This window comes from Notamacropus eugenii, chromosome X, assembly GCF_028372415.1.
Source record: "Notamacropus eugenii isolate mMacEug1 chromosome X, mMacEug1.pri_v2, whole genome shotgun sequence".
Taxonomy (NCBI): domain Eukaryota; kingdom Metazoa; phylum Chordata; class Mammalia; order Diprotodontia; family Macropodidae; genus Notamacropus; species Notamacropus eugenii.
The window spans coordinates 57,980,206-57,995,200 of record NC_092879.1 but is presented as its reverse complement, the minus strand read 5'-3'; the positions used below and the strand labels follow the sequence as shown (position 1 = coordinate 57,995,200).

Genomic DNA, 14,995 nt, shown 5'->3' with positions numbered 1-14,995 from the left:
CTGGCTCATAATCTAAAAAAAGTCCTTTTTGTTGTCCTTAGCATTCTCTGCCAGCCCCAGCTCATTCTGAATTACAAGTAATTTTCTTCATCTTCTCCTAAGACAATTTATTGCATTATTTAGAGAGACCTACTGCTGGCCTAATTAAAGTGTAAGCCACAAAACATATGTTTTCATTACAAGATTGATTTGAATGGTGATGACATAAAGACTAGGATTTTCTTTTCAATCTTTGGGTTATTTTCATCTTATTGTCTGTTTTCTCTCATTTTCAAGAAGCTACTTGAGGACTGAGCAAAATTGAGATTTTAGCCAAGCAGTTGGTAAAGTCGTTCATGATAGTCTTGTGGAAAATCTGGAGAGATGTGGGCTAGAGAAGTACAGTTAGATGGATCTGGAAATAGTCGAATAACTGGACTAAAAGAAAACTCATGAATGGTTCCAAGGCAAAGTGGAAGGAAATCTCCAGTGGAGTGACCCATGGATCTCTGCTTATCCCTTTGCCACTTAATTTCTTAATCAATGACCTGGATAAAGGCATTATCAAATGTGCAGGTAACACAAAGCTGAGAGGGCTGGCAATGTATTGGATCACAGAGAGGAAATTTAATATGGATGTAAACTATGTAAAATCCTAGACTTGTTCTAAAAAATCAACTTGGTAAGCATATGATGGGAAAGGAATGACTAGATGGTGGTTCATTTGAAAAAGACCTAGAGATGTCAGGAGCCTATAAGTGAGCCCAATGTGGGTCAATAGCATGATACCCTGGCCAAGAAAGCAAATGTAATCTTTGGCTGTGTTAAGAGAGAACTGATGTCCAGGACTATGATGGTGGTAACACCATTGGGCTCAACCATGGTTGTACCACATCTGGAGTGTTACATTCCGTTTTGGACATTCTGTTTTAAGAAGGGCACTGATGATACAGAGAGTATCCACAGGAGAGTCACCAGGTACATGGGGACTGAGCAAAGGAACTAGGAATGTTTGGGTCTTAGGGGGAAGCTGATAGCCATCAAGTATTTGCAGGGTGGCTGGCACTTGGAAGAGGGATTAATTAGCAATATGCTGCTTGGCCCTAGAGAGGGCCATTGTGTAGAAGTTGCAAAGAAATAGACTTCTATTTAAAGTGTAGAAAATCTTTGCAACCTTGTGGACTGGCCTAAAGTTGAATTATGTGCCTCAGGAAGTGGTCGCCTCACCTTCATTAGATGGGATCAAGCAAAGTCTGGATGGCTACTTGTCAAGAAAATAGAGAAGATGCTTGTTTGTATACAGATTGGACTATCAACCTCTGATATATTTGCCTTTGGACTCTGAGATTCTATGATCAGCTCCCTACCAGGGCTTGCATTGGAGTGGTCCAACCTCTTGCCAGTCTTATCACCTAAAATCCCCTCTGACTTGTTTCCCCAGAAGGTGAGTCCCACTTTGAATGAGAAAAGTAACAAAAGAGCTTGTTCTTTGGTTCTACAGGCCCAGTGTCAGGACCTGAGAAAGAAGAAGCAGCTGGAGTTGCAAATTCTTTCTGAAGTCATTCAGGGCTGGGAAGGAGATGATATAAAAACCTTGGGCAATGTCATCTTTATGTCACAAGTAATGGTGCAGTGTGGTAATGAGGTAAGAGATGGCGACCTTGACATGACTCTTTCCTCCATCAGGGTCCAATACGAGGAGTTTCTGGACCAAAACTTTCTGGCCATCACTGTGCTGGGTACCTTGGAAGTTAGGGGATAAACATGAGGAATGTTGTCTGCCCTTGAGGAGTTGGTAATTTATCTGGGAAGGGAAAGCAAGCACATGAGAAACCTCTAGAAAAAATACAATATAAAATTGTAGTCTGCACCATATATAATACAGGTTGCCCCCAAAGTCTTAATGTAGTTTTAAGTTTTAATAACTTAAGTAGCTCAAAATGCTACTAAGACTTTTGGGACACTCTGTATATGTATATTCATGCACATATGCATATACACACGTACACATAGATATGATATTTAGGGGAACCATGAGGCTTTTCACTGGCCAAATATAGCACCTGAGCCAAGACTTGTTTTTGCTGCCCACCTTGAGACGGAAATTCAAGCCTGGAGGATGGAGGACAATGACCTCTTGTTTCCTTTATTTAGATCTAGGTTTTATTCAAATTAATTTACATGCCAAGCCTAAGGGAAAATTTTAGTAATTCCTAATCCTAAATCAGATAGTTGTTTGGGACAATGGACTCAGACCGGAGGTAGAAATGAAAAATTGAGGTAGAAATGAAAGATTTAATCTTTGCCTTAGGGCATTCTACCTGACTTTTGTTTAGCAGCCTCATTTAACCTTCTGTGGGGATCCTCAGCCTTCAGAAATCCATTTTAGGAGTCAAAGAAATCTCATAAGAGCTGTGTAGACACTGGACTACAAAGTCCACCTTCCAAGATCTTTTGGAGATCTGCCTATCTCTGTCTGTCTATCTAACTAGACAGCTAGCTACTTACCTACCTACTTACCTGTTGAGTATCAGAGAAAGAGAATCCCCTAGTCTCCAGTTAGTTTGGGCACTCAGCATCACAGAGATGCCATAGTTCCATGTAAATTGGAATCATGGAAGGCTTTTGGAAAGAGGTGGAATTCAGTTGGACCTTGAAGAATGGGAAAGTTTTGGTTCAGGAAGTGGAGGAAGAGAAATCAGAGAGACATCATTGCAGGAATTGAGGAAATGAAGGAGGAGAAGTTTAGTGGGATGCTGCGTTGGAAGCCAGATTGAAGAGTTTAGGACAAAATCGTAAGAAAGGAAGTGTAAGCAATACAAAGAAGGCATTTGGAGGGAAAGAACTTGGTAGGTAGGTGGAAGGGGTAGCAGGATGGGGTCAGGTTGAAGGAAGGAGTTGGGTTTTTAGCTTTTTTTAGGGTAGAAAAGTTCCAAGTACAATAAAGAAGGTACTGCAGATTCTGAACGAGGGATAAGGCATGAATGGGCTTGTCATGGACTCTAGGGCACCTGTGGGGTTAGCTTTCAAGTTGAGGTGAGACTCTCTTGGTCCTTGGACTGGGGGAAGGATGAGAGGGTGTACACAGAGAGATAGAGGAACTCTTCTAAAATGGCTGAATTAGGGAAAGTGGTAAAGAAATATAGCAAGATATAAGTTTGCCTCTCTTTTCCAAGACCATAGAATGCCATTGGGGACTAACTTTTTGGTAACTAAATGAGAGTTTTTGATGGTCCCTCTCTAGCCTAGGGTTTCTTAACCTTCTCTGTGTCATGGACCCCTTTGGCAGTCTGGGAGAGCCTGTGGATACATTCCTTCTCTGAATCATGTTTTTTTTTTTTTAAATAATTAGAGGAAATGTTAAGTTTCAGTTAGAGATCAGTGGAAATGAAGATGGATTTTTATTCCCCATCCAAGTTCATGGACCCTCCTGATAGCAAGGAGTCCATGGATCCCAGGTTAGAAAAATCCTTGTTCTGGTTGGACCCTGCCTAAGTCAGTTCTGTTTGTGTCTGGATCTATAAGTGGCTGAAAGAATGGTAACTCTGTTCTGGAGTATTCCAATGCATCATGACCAAGCATTTGATGCAAATCTTCTGGTAATGAGCTTCCTGCACTATGTAATTCATCCCCTTTCCTCTCCTCCCCCATTCCTGACCTCCCTTTCCCCAGCCTGTCTTCATTTTACCAATCTCACAAATTTAGAAATCATTTTTTATGATATAAAATGAAATCATTGGTGAGTATGGAAGCTCAACCTGCTTGGTCTTAACCATGGGGAGTTTCCTAGTGTCGAAGCTTAGGGAAGCTGCTCTGTGTTTTTGCACACTTAATGGCTGTGGCCTAATATCCTACTGGCCCCTTGTTGTCCCAGGCTGAGGCCTGTCTCCTGGGCCTGCTTGGGGCCATCTTTGAAATACCAAATCTAAGGATGCCTGAGGCCTGTGACTCTGCAGGAACCATTGGTAGTGCTTTCCAAAGGCCAAGGGGAATTACCCAGAGGGAGGCAAGGTCACACCTCACACTGGAGCAAAGAGAGAACCTTAGTGAGGGATCCTGGGGGTAGGGCAGCATCAGATCAGAAAGACCTGGGTTCAAATCCTGTCTCTGATCCTTCTTTTTGTCTTTGTGTCCTCAGTGCCTAACATGGTGCTTGGCACATTACAGGCCTGTTGACTGGCTCGCCTTTCTGAGCCTCAGCATATTCATCTGTAAAAAAGGAAATTATGCTTTCTCTTTCACAGAGCTGCTGGGAAGCTTATAAAAGTGCTATAAAAACTATTGTTATCTTTAAAAACAAGAAGTTAAGCTCATTTTAAAATACAAGTGTAAGAGCTGGTGGCTTCATTCAGTTTTCTTAAAAAATAATTATTTTATTTGTTTTCAGTGTTCTACAATCACTTCCATATATCTTAGATTTTTCCTTCCCCTCCCTCCTTCCCCACTCCCTCTCTGAGACGCCATACAATTTTATATAGGTTCTACACATACATTCCTATTAAATACATTTTCACCTTAGTCATGTTGAATAGAAGAATTAAAATGAATGGGAGAAACCATGAAAACAAAACAAAGGTCCATGTGACCTTGGGCAAGTCACTTCAGCTCCTCTAGGACTCAGGTTCCTGGCCTTGGAGCCAGAGCTCTAGAGCTAGGATCCTGTGATCCAGCAATTAGAAAATATTCCAGGTATATAGCATACATGTACTTGGACATCCACATGGACCTACATGCATATACATACACATGTATACCCATCTACATCCATATGCAGCACATACATACACACATTCATACATATAATATATACATATACACACATATACAGTATAGATAGGTTTGTAAAACATTTTATATGTTGTTCATTTGGTCTTCACAACAACCCTGTGTGGTTGTTGCTATTATTATCTTCATTTTACAGTTGAGAAAACTGAGGCAGACTAAGCTAAAGTGACTTTCCCAGGGTTCACACAGCTAGTAAGTGCCTGAGACCTCATTTGAACTCAGGTCTTCCTAACTCCATACCCAGCGCTTGGTGTATTTGCTGCATCATCCTTTTGAATTTTAGGACTTCTTAACAAACCATACCTGTTTTCTGAACTTCATGGTTTTTTTTTTTCTCTCTCCCCTTCACAGAAAGAAGAAAGGTATTTCTTGTTATTTCCGAGTGTTTTGCTCATGATATCGGCAAGTCCTCGGATGAGCGGCTTTATCTATCAGGTCAGTGGTTGGTTGATTTGGCTCTTGAGCGCAGCCCTGCTGGAACCAGTGTCTGTCTTCAGGTGCCCCTTGCTCTGCATGCATCGAACCTCTGTCATCATCACTGGTGTCATCATGACAGCGCAGAGCTCTTGCCCACCCACCCACACACCTGGGCCTGCCTTCCTTAATTGTTAGATGCATCCCTTAAGGGCAGATAGTCCTTAATTCAAGGCATATTTCGTTTCCTCCTAATGATTGCATCCTGTGTGCTCTCTGCTCTGGCTGTCATGCCAGGCATCCATACCGGAGGTCTAAGGGGGTGTCTAGACAGTATTAACAGCAGCGCTTGCCCACCTCACATCACTGACATTTAGAAAAGAAAAAGGTCACCTTAATGATAGCCACCCTGCCTAATTAGACTCTCCAAGCTGTGCACTTCAGGAACCTTGTTAGACTTTTTAAAAAAGTAAGAGTTCCCTTGGTCTGTAATCTCAGTTCTTTCAGGGCCTTAGAAACATCCGAAACTCAAAGTCACTGACACCTAGTAGATAGGCCTCAGACTTTCAGGAATGACTAATTAGGAATTCTGGCACCTGGAGCAAACTTAGCTGGGGACAAAGCTGAAGTATGTCCACTTCTGTGTGCGACTGGAGAGAGAGGTCATGGAGATTGGGAAGGTTGAGGAATTGGGAAGCCAGGGCGCTTGAAAGGGGACAGATGCTGAGCCAGTCACTAAATTTTGTGGAGTAGGGGGAGAATGACCTAAAGGTTTATAAATGATAACAACCAGGACCTGGATAAGATGGAGTGAACCTCAAAGGAGAAGACATGGTTGCTGAGTGACACCAGCAGAGGGAGGGTCTGAAAGTAGCCATGGGCAGCGAGGAGATGCCAATTACCCTGGCTCGTTGCATCTGGGAGCGGGAGAGAAGAAACAGCCAGTCTGGGAGAAGGTACCAAGAGCAGTAGTACGGGCCTTCAGGAGAAAGGCAGGTTCAGGGAACACCAGAAGGTGAAAGAAATGTGAGAGGGAACATTCTAGCATGAAGGGGAATTTGTTAACTGTACAGAAGGACACAATGAAAAATGATGTGTGGGGAATGCCAGGGACAGGGAAGAGCTATGATCAAGCTTACTGTAAGTTGGACGCCCCCTCCCTGAGCCCAGCCCTCACACTAAGCCTGGCTGTCCCTTTTAGTGGGACCCCAGGCCATGTGGGGCAGCCCACTCTGATGAGAAGGCAGCCCCAGGAAAAGGTCAGGATAGCATTGGGCCCTACTGAGTGGCAGCCTGAACCCTGGGCCAGAGAATGAGATTGTTCAGGTTTCCCGTAGGAGGAGGAGGCGTCATAAGCATCATACCCCACCTCTCCCTCTCAGCTCAGAGCCTTGTGACAGGCCTCAGTGACCCCTGTGAGTTCTAGCTCTGCTTCTCCAAGTTCTGATCAGTACATTAAGAAGAGGTGACAGACAGTCCAAAATGAAATGAGGGTTGATTAGTAGCCTCCTGCAAGGAGTTTCTCCATTCCTTCCTCTCTTTGAGCAAGTTAAAATTCACATTGGAGAGATGTATTGATAAATGAAAGAGAGCCAGCATAGCTTCATGAAGACCCATGCTCCCATCTCATCCCTGGCCCTGCATGACTGTATGACCTTGGGCAAATCACCCTTTCTGGGCCTTAGTTTCCTCATTTCTGAAGTAAATGGCTCGGTCTAGTTGGTCTATGAGGCCCTGTTTAGCTCCACATCCGTGATCCCATGACCCTCACATGAAAAACTCAGCAGTCAGCTCCTGAGAAAGTCAGAAATCATAACAAGAATGAGTGGGCCCTTGGAGATCTGGAGTCATCAGTAACCTCTTCTCATTCTGGCAGGGAAAACTCCCAATTTCGGGAATGATGCTAACAAGACTGGATGAAAGTGAAGGCAGTGACTATTCGTTTGAAATAGCAGGTCAGTACCACATGGCTCCTCCACCATTGGAGGGGCAGGGGTGGCATTTGGCATGAGCATGGTGGCAAAGCCAACGAGTCTTCCCTGGATTTCTTATGGGCAGAAAGATGGGAGAGGAATGAAATCGAAAGTCTCTCCCCTTCTCTCAATCCAAAACCCTGCTCAGGGGCAGCCTTCTCCATAAAGCCTTCCCTGTCCTGGTTCAGTGAGAGCAGGGTTCTCAGCCATTGCAATCTGTTTGACCCTTTCCCATGTACTCAGCCCATCCTAGTTAGGACCCCTGTCTTAGCTCCTCCATTAGACAATATGCTCCTTGAGGTCAGGGCCTCTGGGGTTGTTCAGTTTGTCCTCCGTTTGTGTCTCCAGCACTTAGCACGGTGCTTGGCACATAGTATGCCCTTGATCAATGCTTTTTCATTGATTCATTCATTCATTGGGCCATCTGCACTCTGCAGAGTGCCCAGCGCATGGCACGTGCTTAATAAAATATTTGTTGAACTTAATTAAGAGCTATTGAGGCAGAACAAGGATGACAGAGGGCAGCTTCCCATCCTTTCCCTCCTGCCTTCCATCTTCAGGTGGGAGGTCTTAAAAGGTCCCACGTCTGGGAGCAGGAAGGAAAAGCAGGCTGTGGATAGGCTTGGTTCTCACCCACCCTGGGAGAATGCAAGATTTGATTTTGTCTAAAAAAAATGTCCTGGGGCCAGGAGGAGGGGGTGGGAAAGAGGCATACAGGAAAGGAAGATTTCCTAGCAGTGAGAACTATTCTGACAATGGAATGGACTCCCTTGGGGGGTGGGGTGAGTCTGCCGAATCATAGAATTTTAGGCTCAGAAGGGACCACAGTGCTCATCTGGAGACTTTTTAATGGAGGAAAAAGCTGGAACATCTGGATTCACATCCTGCCTCAGACTAGCTGTGTGACCCTGGGTAAAGCACTTAGCCTCTCTGAGGCCAAGGCAAGTCTCTGAGGTCCCACACTGCAGAATAGTGTTTGGACTAGATTTGTGGCAGATGTTTCTGCATTAGGTATTCTCTATACCCAAACAATCAAAACTGCAAGAGATAGCATGGAAGGCTGGCCTTGGCATCAAGAAACCCTGGGTTCAAGTCCCACCTTGGGTGTATATAAAGTGCATGACCATGGGTGAGCCCCTTCAGCTTTCAGGGTGTCAGGTAGAAATGACAGACAAGTTGTCCGTCTGTCTGTGGAAGGAATTTCCACACTAGGACTTCCCTAAACTGATGAAATCATCAGTCTGAACAACAACCAAGAAAGGGTTTAAATCTGTGATCCAGAGAGACATTTTCTGTTGAGGTTTCACTGTCTCTTTAATGGGACGTAAGGAACAAAATATAAGACATGGCTGGAAAGTGACAAGACGGTTTCTGTGACCTACAACACATTACTTTTGGAGAACTTCTAAATGAAGGTAAAATAAATGAAGCATTTATTGTGTGCCTATTGTGTGCAAAGCACTGTGCTGATGTTGATGATGCCAACAGAAGAGTCAGCACAGAGCTCCCATTCTAATGGTGAGATTTCAGCTCCATGTCAGATGGAAAGGCCCCACAGTCTCTAGAGTGCAGGGGCAACTCACATGGTCAGATCTCTTTTTTAATGTCATCCTCACTGATAAAATGAGAGCACTTTCGGACATGGAACCTTTTGGCGGTGCCAAGGACTTGGAAGGCCAGAACTTTCCTTTCTAGATCTCCAGTAGTTGTGGCTGCTGCCCCTATAGGAGCCGTGGGCAGGGATTCATGGGGCTGAGAGTCTTCCACACATGACTCCTTCAAAGCAGAGGGCCATGAGCCACCTGTGGCGAGGCCAGCAGCCGAGGTCGGCTCATCTTCCATGTTCTCCCTCTTACAGGCCCCCTGTTCGAGAGGATGATGGTGTTCTGTCCCAGCAGCCAGGATCTCCAGGAGTGGCTGGATCATCTGCACAGACTGATTAGGGGCACTGGTGCAGGTGGTGTGCTCGTGAAAACCCAGTCGTGGAGTGCCCCGTCTGTAAGCACTGGGCTAGGTTCTGCCCCTGGGGAGTCTGATGAGGTCCAGGTATCAATGAGTCTCTCTGCTTCCACGGCAAGTCCCGTGTGTCGCCCTGTGTGTCGAAGACTTCTGAAAAGCCGCCAGCATGTGGCCTGTGTTTGTATATTGCACCTTATACTGACTTTTGGCAGGCAGAAAACTTCCTAACATAGACGATGAGACATGCTAATGCACAGCCCACAGTAGTGACGTAGACACTAGTTCTTAGAGATTTGTAGTTTGGTCACCTGTAGCTAGAAACGTGCTGTAACAATAGCTAACAGCTCATGGTTTCCAACAGGAGTTTCTACTTGGGAGCATCTGCGAATGAGCCAGTTTTTTTGTAAGCAATCACAAATCCAATAACAATCGTAACTCCCATCACTATAGCACTTTCTAGTTCCCAAAGCCCCTTTCTTACAGAAGCCCTGTGGGAGTAGCTAGCACTCATGTCATTAGGCCTGTTTTACAGAAGAGGAAACAAACTCAGCAAGGTCAAGCAACTTGCCCAAGCTCAAACGGTAGCAGGTGGCCAAGCCAGTGTTTGAACGTTATGTTCTGACTCCCCCTTGGGTGTTTCTTCTCACTTCCTCCCTCCGTTGCTTGGGAGCAAGTGTGCTCCCTTCCTCCCTTAGTTCTAAGTGCTTGGGCCATGTTCCCTGCTGCCTCACCCTGGCTGTCCCTAGAATTGATTCTTTTGTCATCCTTGAGTACAGAGTTCAAAGGGGACTAAAAAGTGATTAAAGATCGCCCCCTGGAGGGGTACCCCCAAGTTCTGATGTCCCCAAATCCAGATTAGTGAGATGACTTCTCTACCAAAGAAGCTGTGACTTGAAAGTCAAACTCGGGAGGCCAGTATTCCCTGTATCTGTTCTGTTTTCTAAGTTTAGGAAATAGAACCTGCCTGAAATCTTTTAAAAAAAAAGTCAATTAAGCTTTGAGAAAACAGATAATAGATCTCTTAGATGGGGTAGTACATTTAACATTGTCCACATGGCAAAGCAATCCCATAATCTGGGATGGGAAAATTTAGCGTCACAACTTTAGGTCATTCTCCCACCCATACATGGGGTAACTCATCTTCCCCTTTCTGTTTTCTGGGGTGGACTAGTCTAGTGTGAGCCAGTGAAACCACCCTGGGCAAGCACTCTGGGCCTCTGTTTGCCCACCTGAAAAATGAGGTGGGGGCTGGTGGTAGACTAGGTGCTCTCTTGGGCTCTCTGCAGCTCTGCTGTTCTCTGTTCTGTGCCTATGACTTGTTCTTTCCTCATGTACCTCATGGTAGTGTTGACATGGCAGAATGCCAGCATCTCATGAGCCATTTTCCCAGTCTTCTAGTGCTGCCGGCCAACCTCGAGGAGCCCTGGAGCCTCCCCCAATCCAAAAGCCCTGGAGCTTAAGTTGTCTCAGACCCGCACCTCCTCTTAGACCTTCTGCAGCTCTAGGTTACAAAGAGGTAATCTCATTACAAGGGGCTATTTCTTAGTGTGGAGAAGGGAGTTTCAGGGCCATTTGTTTCCCTTTGGCAGAGGGTCATTTAGGGGCTGGACCAACATTTTTGGGATCCCATACACTTCGCTAGAACCTAAGTGGTAGCTCTACATCGTCTCCACTGTGAGATTTACTGACTTCCCCGCAGGCTGTTGATCTCCACAGGCTGGGCTCCCATTTTGTGTGCCCTGCTTATTTTGTAGGTACCTAAGTCCTAAGTGCAACAGCTTCCAACTCAACCCTACTTGGAATCTTTAATGAACTATCAGACTTTAAAGTGATTTATGATGTTGGACAGCTCACCCCCAAGTTACAAATAAGAAATGGGAAGCATAGGATGGTGAAAAGGTGCTCGATTTGAGGTCAGGGCACTTGGGTTTAGATCTTGACTTTGCCACTCATGAGCTATTGGACCTTGGGCAACTCCCCTCCCCTCTTGAGGCCTCAGTTTCTTTGAGTGGGGCTGAATTGCTCCTCTGAGCCCTCTTTCAGCATTCTTGCTTTTCAGCAACTGTTTCTCAGCTCCAAAGGTGGGAGTGGTAGAATTGCTCATGAGTCACCTGTTTTTGAAGATGGCAAAGCATCAAAGTGAATTCAGATGGGAAGGCCAGAAGAGGGAAGGTCAGAACTGGGAAGTCAAGGCCCGATGTACTGCAGGCGTCGAGGAGCGAGGATTCTCTGTAAAAGCTTTCGCAGAAGAAGGGGGAAGGGAGCCTCTTAAAGTTAAGCCCAGAGAGCCTACTGGGCTTAGGGGATGTGGGGATTTCACCCTCCTGTTCCTGTTCAGGTCGTAGCCAGGAAACCCCAGTCACCAGCTGACGTAACCTGTGTTCAGTTTTTACCTTTTCCAGCCCATCAGAGCCTATTTCCCTGACCTGTTTCTAGTCTTGGTTTCCGATTTCAGAAAAGATGCTCAATCACAAGTAAAAGTTCCTTTTCCAGGTCTGATTCAGTGTTGAGTGCACCTGTTTTTGTCAGCTGGAAGCAGCCTTCTTGGGGTAGGAAGCTAGGGTGGGAGGTGAGGGAAAGCATCCCTCTGGGTGGTGGTCAGGGGATAAAACACAGTTGAGCTCCCCTCCATATCACTTTCAAGGCAGATGTTTGGCTGCCTTGCCAGATGTGTGGCTTCAGCACTCAGAGCAGAAAAGATCAGAAGAAAGTGGGGGCCCCCTAGGACTCACTGATCTCTTTGTCGAAGCCAGAACCTGAGTTGACTTTTCTGTTTATGTGGGTCCCCAGGAGGGGGACTGAGAAACACTCCATTTGCTCTGGCTTTCCCCAATCATGCAGGGGTCCTCTTTTGAAGATGGCCTGAGTGTAGCGGCCCTATGTTTCCCAGCAGCCTCTGTCCTTGTCTCTTTTAAGTATTCTGTGTCTGTTAAACCATTAAAATGAGAGAGACCATGGGCAGGAGTCACGTAGGATGGGCAGGCATCTTTGGAGGGGCCAGGCACATCAGTGGGAAAATGGTTAGGTTCTGGTAAGGCAAAAACCCCCAAATCCCTCTGCACACAACTAATCTATTAAAACTTCAGGCATGAACCTTTTTGTCCCCCTGCTGGAGGGAGTGGGTTAATGTGTCTTCAACATCTGGGATTCTGCACGGAGCTGCATTCATTGGGCTAGCGCATGATTTTCAATGGAAAACTAATGGGGAAAGCTGTGAGGATGGCGGTGCCCATTCCTGAGGGGCTAAGGGCAGCACTAACATTTCCCTTGACGGTTTAAGATGATTGCGCAGTGGACTTGGCTGGTGTAACAATCAACCTTTCTCACGCTTTTCTTCTCTTTCTTTACATATCCCTTTTTAGAGGATGTCTTATATCTTAAAGGTAAGGGTAGCAAGTGTCCCCGCAGCCTTACTGTGACCTCCTAATGCTTGCCCTGCCCTACTATATACCTCCTCCTAATGCACGAAGCGCTTCCCCTCTGTCAGTACTTGAGAATGTAAGCCCACCATGGTGAGTACTTGGGAGATCTGTGCTAATCTGGCCCATGGCCTGGAACTGCTGCATGGCATTCCCCGCGCCCTCTGCCCCCTCTTCCCTCGTCCCCCTCCTTGTTGTTTTCAAGTCAGAAAGGGTTAACTGTGACTGGGGGAGAAAATGGGGTCTTTTAGACCTTCCAAAGGTAGCACATGATTGAATGGTGGTGGGAGGGGGTTGGGGTAGGGAGGAAGGAAAGCTGTGACTGAACCTGTTATTTCATCAGGGTAGGGATCTCTCCCCATGTGTAAACTCTCTCCACCAGTACAGATTGGCAACTCATCTAGAACTCATGGGACTTGCCCACTAAGGTCATAGTTAAGTGTCAGAGGCAGGATTGATAATACACTGCCCTACAGGGACAGGACTTGGGGTTCTGTGACCTCCAGGTCCCTTCCAACTCTTGGATCCCCATCGATTTCTTCCTGTGGAATGATGGACAAACCTTTTGTATCTCCTTTGTGCCAGTTTCTGATTTCAACTTAGGAGTCGGGCCTGAAAATCTGTTCCTTTTCTGCCTGTCAGTATGGGAGGTACCTGTTCAAAATTTGGCCAGATATGGCTATGTACATTCAGTCACTTAGAGAGAGTTTGGGGAAACATTGATTAGGCCACCAAAAGCCAGTCCTATGCACCAAGAAGTTTTTTATTCAGTTCCTGTCTCTGACACATTGGTGGAAGTCACTTAGCCTTGAGGCAGTGAAGCCTCAGTTTCCCCAACTTGGCGTAGGGACCAAAGAAATCTTGCCAGAATGAATCCTTTAAACCTGCCTGAAACTTCCTGATGACCCCAAATCCAGGCCTCCCCAGGAGCCTTACCATTTCTCTTTATTTGCAAGTGGCATCCTTGGGGGACCTACAGGGCATTGCCTTCTTGGGGCTTCTGTAGCCACCTTTCTGGGTGCTCACCCCAGGGAGTGCTGGGAGGGAACTTGAGTGGCTTCTCTCTTCAGTGGCTTCAAGCTATCCCCCCACCCTAGTGCAGATAACTGGGCAAATGCAGGCAGGGGCCTTCTCTTTGCACGTCTTTGTCTTTTTGAGCTTGGGTTCTGCTTTTTTGGAAGGAATTAGTATATCAGGAACATTCTGTCCCTTGCAGGATTCCAGCAAGAGTCCTAAAACAATGAAGAAATTTCTCCATAAAAGAAAAACGGAGAGAAAAGCATCAGAGGAAGAATATGTCATTAGGAAAAGTAAGTGCTGTGGGTGGGCAAGTGGTGGCTTCGGGATCCTCAGTTCTGAGTAATGCCACCTGTGCCCACTCCTACCTACTCTAGGAATGAGTAGAACCAAAGAGTGGGCACGGCCATGTAGTGGTGGAGGAAGCAGAGGGTTCAAAGGCACTTTGGAATGTGAAGGGGAGAACGGGAAGAGGAAAGGAATAAATGTTTATGTGGTGCCTACTGTGTGCCAGGCACTACTCTAGGAGCTTTACAAATCTCACCTCATTTGATCCTCACAACAATCCTGGGAGGTAAGTGTTGTTATTATTCCTGTTTTGCAAATGGGGAAACTGAGTCAGGCAGTGGTGAAGTGACTTGCCCAGGGTCATACAACTAGGGAGTATCTGAGGCTAGATTTGAACTCAGGTCTTCCTGACTCCAGGTCCACTGCTCTATCTATGGGCCTGCCACCTACTTGCCTCTTTAGAGAAAAGTATGGATGGTGCCCTGATACTGGTATTGAACCGTGTACATTGCATGTATCGGCAGCTCCATCAAGGCAGTCACATGAAAATTCCATTCAAGATTATGGGAGTGGGCATGGTATCGTGCCTGGAGTTTTGGACTTAGATTCAGGAAGGCCCAGGTTCAAATCCTACTTCTGATACTATGTGACCTTGGGCAAGTCACCTCCTTTCTCTGGGCCTCAGTTTCTTCCTCTGTAAAAAGGGAGAGGTTGGACTTGAAGGCCCAGGAGGTCCCTTTCAGCTCCAGCTCCAGGAGCCTGTTACCCAGTGACCCTCAGCTAAAGCAATGAGGCCTTCCTTGCCCTGAGGCTTCTCAGCCGTGAAATGGGGGGATGGACTAGACTCAGGGCTTCTTAAATTTTCTCTACTCTCGACCTCTTCAGCGCTTCTTAAACTGTGGGTCTCAAAAATGAAACTATAGTGGGAGTCAATGGGAAAAGTAAACCTGACTTGGAGTCAGAGCATTGGATTCGAATCTTGATTTCATGCCTTATTTCCTCAGGCAAGCCATTTCTCTTCTTGGGGCCTTTAGAGGCAATGTAGCATAGTGGCTAGAGTTCTGGACTTGGATTCTGGAAGGTCTGGGTTCAAATCCTGCTTCTGACTCTAGGTGATCCTGGGCAAGTCTGTTCATCTCTCTCAATCTCAGTTTCCTTATC

At 46.0% G+C, this 14,995-nt stretch overlaps 1 protein-coding gene across 5 annotated transcripts in view; it reads left to right on the top strand.

Moving 5' to 3' along the window:
* ARHGEF6 (Rac/Cdc42 guanine nucleotide exchange factor 6) overlaps positions 1-14,995 on the top strand; it is a 117,675-nt gene that overhangs the window by 92,418 nt on the left and 10,262 nt on the right. For 2 of the 5 annotated variants that reach the window (XM_072626560.1, XM_072626564.1), the window contains 7 exons: positions 1,481-1,624; positions 5,116-5,199; positions 7,055-7,133; positions 9,010-9,149; positions 10,501-10,626; positions 12,473-12,493; positions 13,746-13,839. In XM_072626560.1, the coding sequence (XP_072482661.1) occupies positions 1,481-1,624; positions 5,116-5,199; positions 7,055-7,133; positions 9,010-9,149; positions 10,501-10,626; positions 12,473-12,493; positions 13,746-13,839 (688 nt within the window). Of the gene's footprint in view, positions 1-1,480; positions 1,625-5,115; positions 5,200-7,054; positions 7,134-9,009; positions 9,198-10,500; positions 10,627-12,472; positions 12,494-13,745; positions 13,840-14,995 lie in introns of all 5 variants that reach the window. The other 3 variants (XM_072626562.1, XM_072626561.1, XM_072626563.1) reach the window with 3 other exon arrangements.